Source organism: Merops nubicus, unplaced genomic scaffold, assembly GCF_000691845.1.
Source record: "Merops nubicus isolate BGI_N331 unplaced genomic scaffold, ASM69184v1 scaffold50054, whole genome shotgun sequence".
Classification (NCBI taxonomy): domain Eukaryota; kingdom Metazoa; phylum Chordata; class Aves; order Coraciiformes; family Meropidae; genus Merops; species Merops nubicus.
In genome coordinates, this window is record NW_008603161.1 from 38,932 (window position 1) to 51,554 (window position 12,623).

A 12,623-nucleotide genomic window follows, 5' to 3' on the forward strand; every position below is an offset into this window, starting at 1 on the left:
GTGGAAGATGGATATCCTGACTCCTTTCTGTCATGTTTTCTTTCATTCAACAGCTTGTCCACCAGGAACATACAAGCCTGAAGGTTCACCGGGTGGAATCAGCACTTGCAGCTCCTGTCCCGATGAGAATCATACTTCTCCACCAGGCAGTACCTCCCTTGAGGACTGTACGTGCCGGGAGGGATATCGTGCTGTAGGACAAGCCTGTGAAGGTGAGTGCTATCTGTCCTGGAACAGAACACCCCTGGAATGCACAGTGCAGTGCTGGGACAGTTTTGTTACTTGTGTTTGCGCTGTGAAATACATGTCCAATTGTGTGCAAGATTTTCTGTGTCGTTCCAAAACAACAAAAGCACCAAGATGCAAGTTGGGTTGAAAATGAAAAAAATTGTTTTCCTTCAGTAGCCTGTCGAACTCCTGCTAGCATCATTAACTCTGTTGTGGTTGTTTTGTTATTTAGTCGTTCACTGCCCTGAACTGAAGCCCCCTGAAAATGGTTACTTTGTCCAGAATGTCTGCAACAATTACTTTAATGCTGCCTGTGGGATCCGATGCAAAGCAGGATTTGATCTTGTGGGAAGCAGTATCCGGCTTTGTCAGCCAAATGGTCAGTGGTCTGGATCAGAGGCTACTTGCAGAGGTATGGATATTGTGGTTTTGAGAAATCTTTTTCTGTTAGATTAGTTTGTTCTTAACAGTGGTTTTCTCTGCTCACTACATACCTGGGCATGGAGATCTGATCCTGTTAGGTCTTGGGTCAGAGAATGTTCCAAAGGTAATCTCCCACTCAAATCTCTCCATTTCCCTCCTCCCTAAAATGGAAGGATCACAGCTACAATAGACAGTGCAGACCAGTGTTTACTAGGCAGACAGTCTTTTGCAAGTGAATTTACACTCTACTTCCTTAAACCTCTCTTCACCTAATTTCTATTAATTTCGTATCTGTTATTTAAATTCAGCAAACCTAGTGAGTAGTCAAAACCAAGGTCTTGCTACATGGGTATTTCAGAATATTCACCAGACTCCTGGCATATGCAGTCATTGACGTTGGGAGACATTAGCCATGGAAGAATTCCATTTTGCCTTCTTACAATTCGTTCTTAGAAAAAACAGAAAAGCTTCTGCCTTGAGCAGAGTCTTCAGAAGAATTTTGAAAGAAGTTTAACTAGGGAACAACTGGAAGTATCCCAGAAGTTCACTGTAACAGAATGTCAGCTGGAAAAGAAATAAACACAAGGTGTGAAAGGGAGGAGACAGGGGAGAGACCATCCTGAAAAACATTATTTCTGGAGCTCTTGCAAGTACATAGGAATACAGGTTTGCTTTATTATCACTTTTATCTGCCTGAGGTTGGGTTCTTGATGATTGAGAAGAGGAGGTGCATACCCATGTCTGGTGTGTCTTCCAAGGAGGGCCTGAAAAATGGGTAGCGGCCCTCATCTCCTCAATAGCCACAGGCTGTAGTTCAACATGTTTAAGTTGGATGCACCGTGCAGCTGACATTAGTATGCTGCACTGGATGCTAGTAAATCAGAAGTCCTCAGCTCCCTCTGTAACTGTTAGCCTGAGTTCAGAGACAGAGGTAGGATAGATTCTTGAAGGCATTAGCACTTTATGCCACTACAGCAAACACTGCAGCCCCTAAAGAAACAGCAAGTCATGGTTCTGAACAGAGGGATCTGAGCTGGAGATCAGTTCCTTGGGACATTCTTATATAGCAGTTAACTTCTGCTTACATTGCAGGACTCTTGGAAAATTTAGCCTTCCTTTGTAGTTTCCAGTGACAGAAGGCAGGAAGGAGAAACTTGCAGCAGCAGAAAATAAATTGCTGGCCAATACCATGAGGGTATAATGAGAAGCTAGACTTAGAGCTGTATTCCAGCTGTCAATACATAGAAAGAGCTGCGATTCAAAAGTGCAGTCAGCCACAAAGAAAGGATCTTTTGTCTTCACTGTCTATAAATAAGTGGAAGAGTCTAGTACTTGGAAAACTTCTTGGAGAATTTAGAAAAATTCATTTATTGGTTGTTGGTGCATGATATTCCTTCAACAGAAAATTTGGCTGGAGGGTGAAGGAAGAGAGAAATCTGCCTTAAGATACTGTCCCAGTGTTGAGTCAATGTCCCCTGAAGCACTGAAAGGATATATTTTGGCTTTTCTTGTGCCATTCTCCATCATACTGAAGACTTCCAATTTAAAAAAAATATATACTAAAAAGTCCTGTTTTTACATGTGCTGGATCTTCTAGTTTTGATTTGCTCAGACTATAAAAGGGAGCAAGATCAAAGGCATAGTTTATAGCTGTCTTGTTAATCCCAGGAGTATTTTATCACATAAATTAGGAAGAGAGAGTGAAGGAAATCCCATTGCACTGCTTTGGATTTTGACATTAAACACTCTTTAGTTGTTCTGCTAGCTAAAATCTGCAATGTGTTTGGAAAGTGATTAATACAGTTGTGTCATGCAATTAACAGTAACTGATGAACTAAACAGCTATGAAGTGGGTATTTAATCCAGAAAAATACATGAGGAGGAAACCTGGAGCAAGCAGAATGTACCATTATTGTTGTTTTCACGGACTTTATGGTATTTCTTGGTCATGGAAAATGCCTTGCTGACAAAAGGGTGGTTTAGTGTTTAATGCATGGAACCATAACCAGGATAACGCGGGCTCAGTTACAGGCTTCTGGCAGAGCCCTGCTGAGACACTGAACAAGCGTGAACATTGAAACACTGCTGAGGCAGGAGCACTGCAGCTATGCAGTCCATCCAGAAGAGACAGCTAGACATCTCTGTGGGCACACTGACACTGCTGAGAGCGTCTTCAGTGCTCTTGATTCATTCAGGCTTCCTCAATAACTCCATGGAGTTTGGTAGCATTTGCTGCTTTTACCACACCTTGGGTATTAAAGGCTTCCACAGAAACTGTAAAAGAGAAATCCTATACTCTTTTGTATAAAGCGTATGTGATTTAGCTTTAAAAATGTCTTTTGTACTCTACTACAGTTAAGAAACAGCATATTGGGAAGCTGCTCTGAAGCTCAAAGTACCTGTCACAAGGTGGAAGTGTCTTTTATCTTTTTTTTTCCCCTTTCCCTCTCCCTTGCCCTCTTCCTCTTCTGCTTCCTCTTCCTCTTCTGCTTCAAAAAAGACATTATTAAATGTGGTTTTGGTAGCTTTGAGGGGCTTGTAGTTACTAGCATTTGTATTTCATTTGAAGGAGCACTTAGGTTATCTGCCCATTTATTAGTCTGAGGGATATACAGTGATCTGTTCAGTCCGTGTGTCCACTTATAGGAGTGCCATCTCATCACTGTGCAGAGTAAAGAGCTACTGGGAGAAGGAGGGGAAGTTGCCGAGCTGGCTTACTTTCAAGTGCACTTGGAAAGGAGCTCGTGGTTTGCCTCCTACTTGGCAGCAGCAAGGATGGGTTACTTGGTAAACTCAGCATACCAGACCACAGCAGAGTTGCCCAGATCTCTGAAGACACTCATCACCAGAGCTTGCCCTCCTGCCAGCAGGGTCAACAGAAGTTATGGAAACAGTCCAGGAAAAACACAGTTTAGGGGACTGCAATCTTCTTGATTGTATTTTTTGAACAGTAACACTCTTTGCCCTTGTGTCTTTTTTCCCCCCCTAATAACTACTGAACATGCTGAGTAGTATCTATCAGCTTCAGTTGAGAGCAGGGCCTTCAAACGTATGGGTTTTGGAAAATCGGTAACTGGTTATTGAAGAAAGTCATGAATTATTGAATGAAAAGTGCACTAGGGCCTCTACAGGTTTGTATGCATTTGAGCTTGTCATCACCTGGTTGTCATGCATGTATCATCATCACATAATCATGACCATACAGCAGGTATGTACAGCTTCGTTGTTTGAGGGACCCAAAGGCCAGGCAGTGTGTATGTAGGTCAGTGTCTTTTTCAGAGGGTGGCAAGGGGATAAGTGCAGAAGCATAAGATACTGCCTGGAGAGCTGAAGGCAGTGCTAAGGAAAGAGGTCGTTAGCAGAAGAGCTTGAGGTTATGACACTGAAATAAAGAATGTAAATGCAGGCCATATCAGTGCTACTACTTTTTTCTTCTTAGTAACAGTCAACTGTTTCGGGATCAGTCTTAATCACGGTGTAGCTGTCTGTTGAATTGCAGCATCAGGGTTCAGTAACAAAACCGTAAGACAATCTGAGGACCATCCTCTGTGCTGAGCGGCAGCTAGAGCTACCTCCATGGGCAGCCCTGAACCTGAAAGGATCTCTTTTGTCTCGACCAGAGCCTAATTTGTTCCTTTTCATCTCTTGTGGTCCCATTGTCAATCAACGTCTTGTATTCCTTCTTCTCTTGTCTTTCCCCACCACCATGATGAATGTCTGCTGTTCTGATTTGTGAAGGCTCACAAATGTGTTTCTACAGCAGTACCTTCCAGAGTACCAGAGGATGTTCCTGAGCACTGGGACACTGTCATATCCCATATTTAATAAGCTCTTTGCCTGCTCCCTGGCATGCACTCAACCCATACCAGACTTCCAGTGGGAAATAACCCCAAAGAACTCTCAAACATGGCTGGGATATTAGAAACTTTCAAAGACACACACTTTTCCACAGGATTTCATTTGCCTACAGCTGTCCCTGTTTGAAGGCTGAAACACTTCACTAACACAGGCAACATGCTGTGTGCCATATGACTTTGATGTCTTTGAACATTTCTGAGCACAGTTAGTTTGCTATCCTGGACTTAACATCGGAACTTAGGTGAGCTTGAACACATGTGCCCAACTTCGTTCATGCTATGTATGACTGTTTCAGGAAGAGGAAGGCAGCAGGCCTTGGCAGAAAGTCACCACTGTTCCCGCCCTGTTACCTAGATTTGCACAAACTCTTGTAGCTAGTGTAGAAGCCAGTACCTACCCCAGCCCTGAACACCTGGGCAAACTAACTCCACTGATCCTCAGCGCTGCAGAGTGAACTGGTGGGTTTTTTTCCCTTTGCAGTTCGAACATGTCCCAAACTTCGGGCTCCGGAAAATGGACACATTAATTGTTCAACAGCAGATGTCTCCTATAAGACAGTATGTTTTGTGACCTGCAACGAGGGCTATGAAATAGAAGGAAGTATCAAACTCATCTGCCAGGGAACCTCACAGTGGGATTCGAAGGAGCCAAAATGTGTGGGTAAGTATCTGATCACACTCTCCGTTCATGTCAGAGTGCAGCCTTTTCTACTGTCATGAGTAGGAAACTCCCCTTTTTAATACCTGGTTAAGCTAAGATAGGAATGAGGATTTGTCTATGGAAAAGGAGTTTGTAAATGGAGAAATTGGACAGGTTATCATTGAAATCTAGCATAGACAGCTGCTAGCTAAAAAATTGTTGCATCTGGTGAGTATTAAGACACTGTCACACAATGTTTTGTAGGAAACATGCAGTTTATAGGTCTATACTACAGATTAAATGTGAACAGCCAGGGGTTTGAGTTACCATCTTAAAGCTAAAGATGATCTCCAGACAAGAACTGAGATATGTTAGCCAGGTACTTTGAGTCCTGAGTAGAGATGTGGCAGTTGTCATTTTTGCTGAACTCCTTGCAGGAAATAAAAGTTTAGGCAAGTTAGGGACCAAGCACCTCTAAGGCAGGATTCAGAGATCACACCAGCTGTGCAGGGGTAGGTAATCATGTATTGCTGATCCAGCAGTAAGGGATTGCAGATTTCAGAAGTACCCATTTATGACTAGTGTCAGACATTAACTTAGAAAGCTAAGAGAAAGAAATACCATTAAAACATTTCCAAGGGTAAACTGGGGGGAAAAAAAAAAAAAAAAAAAAGGTGCAAGCTGCAAGTACAGCAGTTTGGAAGCTGATCCAATGCCGACTAAAGTCAAGCTGAAGTAAATGTATGGCACCTGTGTTCAGTAAATGTGATGTCAGTAGAGTAACGTGGCTTGAACCTGTGGCTATTTTTACTGTTTTACTGCAGGCTCAAAAATGTGGACTCTGCATAAGACAAGAATAAATTTCTAACTGTAGATATGCTTTCTGATAAAAATAATCCACAAGTATTAATATATCAAGAGAGTTTGTTAAGAGATCATAATCTTTCCACTGTTGAAGTCAGTAGAAAAACTTCAATTAACTTCAAAAGGAAAGAACCTTGAAATCCTGTTGGAAGATTATAGTTGGAAAATTAACTGTATTCATCAGTTGAATTCATCCTTCTTAGCTTAGCATTTTTATTATTAAAATCCAGCTCTACTCTATATCAGAAGATTTCTTCACACCATGCAATACTGCTTCCATTCTTGGATTACCCATGGCAATAGCTTATTTTTGCTGAGTCTGAAAATCTAGTATAAAAGTTACCTTTGATTGTCACGAAGGGAAGAGTGTTAACTGGAAAGTGTCAATGCACTTATTGTTGTGACTAGAGTTCAGAACAAGCTTGCTGATATTCTTTTGCAATATAGATGTGTGAATTTTTATTCAGGGAAGATGCAAATCAGAAGACTAACGTTGTATTCGCAAAAGCTAGGTAGCTCTTGTATTAATTTGCTCAATGTTCATCATTATCGCAGGGGTATTCTCTTTTTATTTTTAGTCTGAACAGTTCCTAACATTTATTATCTTCTGCATAGCAGATACCAGAACTTCTGCTGTATTCCAGCATTTGTAATTGATGATTTATTCATTTCCTACCGTTCTGTTAGAAAAATGAAGTAGAATTGGGCTCAGTCTCTTACCTTGAAACAGATTTCTTGGACTTTGGAGTACTCTTCTAGCTCTTTTTGTGAATGCTTTTCAGTTTGAGGGCCCATCATTGCAAAGTTTTCTGTACTTAAAAGTTAGCTCACTGAGACTATACTACAACCATCTATAACCATAACTGACATTACCGGTCATCCATAGCCTGGATTGCTTACAGACACTTCTGTGGGGTGTGTTCTCAATGCATCTTTTTCCAAGAAACAAAGTTATATGCAAATTTGGCTATTAAATATGTTTTAATTTTTTATATTTTTCATGAAAGGTGATGTTAGCAATGAGTTAATTTTGAGTAGGTTACACATACAAACAATGTTTGTAGGTGACCTACAAACAAAATATGTGATGAAGATGGAAGTTCAGTCTTTTGTCCAATTTGAAAAAAAAAATAAATTCTGCAGTCATGTTGTGTTTCATTCTTCACTGTTGAAAGTTTAACATCCAGCACTTTAAAATTAATGACTTTTGCAGGATACTGTTCTCCCTGCTTTGTTCAAGGTTTAGTGAAGAAAGGGGAAAATACGGGTGGCATGTGGCATGCAGGGTGTTGATGCCACCTAGTGTTGAAAGAATTACTACTCCACGCTTCTGGTTGCAGTTCACCAATTCGTTTCTTGAAACACTCTGTTTTCAAGGGGATTGAGGTAAAGAGGCCTAATTTGCTGGGTGGTCTTCTTTTGCAATGTTGAAGTTCCTCTTGGCGTTAAAAATTGTAATACAGTTGTGGATCATCGCAGACAGCTGCAGATGAGAGCAGATTCTTGTCTCTCCTTAGAAGTACTTTTTTCCTCTCTCTCTCTCTGAATGCCCTGTCCACATGACTAATGTCATGGATATCACTCTGCTTCTTATGAAGTCCAGACTTCCTGGATCAGCTTGATCAAATTCTGAACAAATAATTAAAAAAAAATAATATATAAACAACACTATTATGTTGTTTGGTTTTATTTCCTGGTAAGAACCTGTCCCACTTCAAAGAAATTCCCTCAGGCTAGGTATACCAAAGGTTATACTGATGTTTGTCAGGTGTTTCAGGATTATGCTTTACTAGGATTTTGCTAGTATACTTGGAAGTGTCTCAGCCATGAAGGTTTTTCCTGCTTCCTGGAAAGCTGCAGTTTTCTCTGGTTTTCATACTTACACCTTTCACAGCCTTTCTGCTACTTGTTCCCCGTGTAGTACACATTTTAATGCCTTTATCTTGTCTTTTCTGACATTGTATTTTTCTATCTTCTGATCTTTCTGCTATTTGCCAGTTACCCCCCTATGGTGAGCAACCTAAAGTTAGGGCTGGTTTGTTTGTTTGTTTTTCTAAATTGAGTGGTTTTACGTTATATAGTCAACAGCGTCTTCCTGAACAAATGTGTTAACATTTGTAATTTCTGTATCCTGTTGAAATGAAGTGTGGTTATAAATTGCTTGGACTTTAAACACAGTTTCAGTCTTGAGAGTCTAAACAGCATGAAATACTTTGAACACTTAGACTTTTGTTTTCATGCAGAAGAACGTATTTTCAGTTGCTGCATATTTTGAGACGGGAGAGGAAGGGATTATGAAGCATTCTGAATGTGAATCACTTCTGTGCCATTAAATCACTGCTAAGAGATGAACAGAAAACTTTTGTAGCTGGACTGGGTTGTCCTTCATGTGACCCTTGTGTAAACACCTGTCTGCCTCCCTCACTGCCTAGCTGCATAATTGCAAGTCTCTCATTGGCTATAAGTAATGAAGCATTTTTCTTGTGTGTTTGTCTCTTATCAGTTGTGAGCAACACTACTGAAAGCTTATGAACTGCATTCATTGGATAGCCTTTTTTGTCCCATTTGTTAATAATTCCATGTCTGAAGTAAAAATAATATTCCTTGCCTCACGTGGTAAAAACAACAGCTCAGAAACAAAACAGTTTTTTCGACAACTGAACCTAATTACACACGTTGTGGTTTTTGGAATTTTACAAGTTGGTGCAAATGGTCTTCAGAATTTGTAGGGAGTTGTAGTAGTAAAATAGCTCAAAACTTCTATTTCAAGCTCTAGGGGAACTGTGAGCCCTTCCTGACTTTACAGAGGTCAGATCCTACTCAGAGTCACCCTGAGTCTTTGCATCTGGGTTTGAACACAGTCAAGACCAAGGCAAATTTCATTCAGTTTGGAGTATGGTAGGTAAAATCACATGCCATGTGAGTCTAACCTAGTGAGCTTGTGACAGGATGTCCTTTTTCTTCACTCATTTTTATTTCAAGAGACAGTGTAAAAGCTATAGAATGCAACAGATACAAGAGTATTGCTTCTTTCCTGCTCTGGAGGTCTGGTTTGCATAAAAGGCAAGGGAATGTAGCTACATTGCAATCATGAAAGATGAAATTGCAAAGAAAAAAAATAAAAAAGAAGAAAGAGTGAGATGTAGTGGGGCTGCATGAAAAATACTGTGTTTCTGTTCAGTGAAAGCATGAGCAAGAAAACAGAAGACCTGATATCTACAGTGCTGTTTACTGGAGTACAAGTGCTGTGCACTGGAGTAGAAAGCTTCAGCAGGTCTTACTGTTCTGATGACTCTTAAAAATCTGTGTATTTTGTGTTCCGTCTGAGTTGACATATGATTTTTTTTTTCAGATTTTTTGAATGTATACTTCACGTATCCCAGTTAAAATACATGTCCTACTGGTCTCTTACAGAAAAGCGTTGCCCCATCCTTCAGATACCAGCAGGTGTAACGGTTCTCCCTCCCAAATGTGGGCTGGAACCTGCCATTTCTGGGACTGCCTGCCAGCTGAGCTGTCCCCCAGGATTCATCTTGTCTGGAGCTAGAGAAGAACTAAGGTGCATTTCATTTGGGAGATGGAGTGCAAACATCCAGGAGGCTCTGTGTAAAGGTAGAGACCAGCACAACATTATTTCTGTGTACATGTGTTCAGGATTGAAGGGAAACCCAAAGCAAATAACTGTGAGAACAGTTTTGAACAGAGGAAGGCACGATTTAAACAGTCCATAAGAAGTGTTGACTGTGGCATTATAGCTTGGTTTTCAGATTTACTTGTAGTTTGTAATAAAAATATGGAGTTCAGAGGTTGCTTAAGTGCCATCTAATAGTGCTCATTGTCAACTATCTCTCTGGAGATCAAACTCATAAATCTGTTGTTGGGAAGCTCCCTGCTAAAAAGTGTTCAGGTAAATGCAAAATTTCGGATTAGAAGTAAAAGGTCTTAGCTTAAAGATAGTCAAAGTGCAATCCACACTCCTAGTAAAAGAACAAAGATAACAGTAATTCTTACTGGTTTAGCACAGATTTATGTAAGCCCTGTAGCTGGAGCAAATTTGTAAATGCTGTTTAAAATCTACCAGTTAAACAGACTACAGGGGGATGGTTCATTTCAGTTGTCTTTGAACTGACTATTGCTGTTGACATGCCCTGGGCAACAGTGCACAAGAGTTAAGGCCAAAATTGGCTGACAAAAGTGCACAGAGTGTAAGATTGACAGAAGATGGTTACATCTATTTGAGTATAGTTCTGCCATGTTTACCCAACTCTTCTAGAAATTTTAGGTTATCTATTCCCTTACACACATGCACACTTGAGTTTAAGAGTTTGGCTTTTGGACTATAGAAAAGTGCAGTTTGTCTGGGAATATGCTGTTCATGGCTTGATTAATTAATATGCTTCTAGAACTAAAGCTACCACCCCAAAATGGGGCCCTCTACAGCCACTGGGTAAAAGAACAGTAAAGAAAACAGTTACAGTAATCATCATGCCGTGTTACCACAGAAACTGAGGTGGGAACTTTTTTCTCTGTAATAGCCAGGAAGATTTTATCCCTGTCTTTAAACATATTATTTCCCACTCTGTAACATACTACATTGTTTTTCTGAATTTTTTGTGTAAACCTATGCCAAACCACGGTTTTTAATATTTGATGGCATTCCATCACAAGTGTACAAGCTGAAATATTTGGATCCAGATGAAGCAGCATGGCTTGGGTTCAAGCTTTTAGATATTACCAGTGCATAAAAATCCTAAAATAAAAGGTACAAAGAAACTCTGAAGTTTGTTCTTTTTTAGCAAAAAGTCTTTAGTAAAACAGTCTGTAAGTCTTTACTAAAAAGTGAACAGTTTAATTTCAAATTCAGTTGCTTTCATTCTTGTTATCGTCTCTATTTTGCTGCCAACTTATTTGGCCAGTTCACAATAACTATCTTCTTTCTGATTTCTTTATTGGTTTTTTTACAGAATTTCACTTTTAAATGGAATTTGCCCCAGCCTGAAAGCTGTGGTCAGGGGATTGTGAAACATAACTGGTAGTTATTTAAAAGAGTTCATTTCTAATAATATTTTCATCGGAATGAGTTCAGAGAAAGGCAAAATCACTTGTATTTATTGCTTTGCACTCTTAATTACAGAGGCTTAATTGCATGAGTTATGTCTTTACTGGAACTATTTAGTAATAAAAATATAAATGATATCAGTTCTGAGTTGTTTTAAGGCCTCCTGGGCATAGATGAGTCCAGAGATGAATGCATCCTTGTCTCATGATTCTAGAGACCATTTATCACACAACACTACAGCAATAAAACAACCTGACCACAAATGTTTTGGGAGGCCATGTGCCAGGGAAATGAAGAAGTATTTAAATTTGTCAGAGAAACTTGAGGCCTAAATGTTGGTGGTGATTTTCTCCATATTGTGTCACCAGTCCTTTTTAAAACGTTCAGTATTGTCACATATGTCACAAGAAGACTCCATTTGTCCTACAGAATACTTTGTGGCAGGAGTTTATTAAGGAATGTTTTCAGCAGCTGGTGTGAGAAGTCTTGCCATTGTTTCTTTCAAGTCAGTTCCATACCATGCTCCAGAAAAATGGAGAATCTCTACTCTCTTGTTTGTAATATAAATATCATACCACAGATACTTTTTTTTAAAGTCACTGAATGTCACAAACAAGTGTTTTCATCGGTATGTTTTGTGTGGGGCCAGTGAAAAGATAGAGAAGCCATTCCTTCTTAATGAGTATATGTTTGTCATGAACAGTTGAATAATAAGAGAAACAAATTCTCTCTTATTTATTCCTTGGTTTATGGTTGCATGGAGAAACCAGAGTCTCACTGTGCTCAGTGGCGTACAAAACTACAGCAAAAAATAGTCACTTTCCCAGGAGAATTTACTGTTTGTGTGTGAGCCTGTAGGCAAGAATTAAAAAGGGACGGAAAGAGGAAGTTGGAAAAAATACATGTTTGTGTATTCCAGGCAGCACAAAAACTAGTGGTTGTAAGAATTTGCAGTCTATCCATTATAAAGGTTTTATTTCTATAGTGCAACATGCAAAATTAGTTTGTCTTTTTCTGGACCAGATATTGAAGCTCCTCAGATCCACTGTCCAGAAGATATTGAGACTGAGACTTTGGAACATCATAACTCTGCTAATATCAGCTGGGAGGTACCAACAGCTGAGGATAACTCTGGAGATGAGGCAAGTTAAAATCTACACATTACACTGGAGGAAGTCTTTCTATAGGTAGCTATTTCAAATTAGTTTTATGATCCACTAGAATTTCTTTCTTCTGATAAGCAGAAGTAGAAGAAAAATCTGTTGAAAGCTTGTATCTTTAGAAATCAGCATTTTCTGTCTCAGTTAGCATTAAGCAGTCACAGGACACTCTGCATGCTTTTTAAGTCCATGAAATCTCATATGGTTAATTTATGTGGTAAAAGGAAAGAATGCACCCTTGTTTATAAAGACAGAGACAGATGCTTTAAAAGTGTGTCTTAGAATGTGAAGAAGTTTAATAACCTTTTCTCAGGAGGAAGTAAACTATTTCATTAATCTGAAAGGCTAACAAGAACACACTGTGGCAAGTAGAATCATAGAATCATTTAGGT

The 12,623-nt window shown here is 39.7% G+C and overlaps 1 protein-coding gene across 1 annotated transcript in view; it reads left to right on the forward strand.

Annotated features, from left to right (window-relative positions):
• The window catches only part of LOC103771273 (sushi, von Willebrand factor type A, EGF and pentraxin domain-containing protein 1-like), a gene marked incomplete at its 5' end in the record, with an annotated part of 33,580 nt that extends 21,322 nt beyond the window's left edge, over nt 1–12,258 (forward strand). The window contains 5 exon segments of the mRNA XM_008938563.1: nt 54–212; nt 461–640; nt 4,990–5,169; nt 9,427–9,624; nt 12,095–12,258. Of these exon segments, the coding sequence (XP_008936811.1) occupies nt 54–212; nt 461–640; nt 4,990–5,169; nt 9,427–9,624; nt 12,095–12,258 (881 nt within the window).
• Between the last annotated feature and the right edge of the window lie 365 nt (nt 12,259–12,623).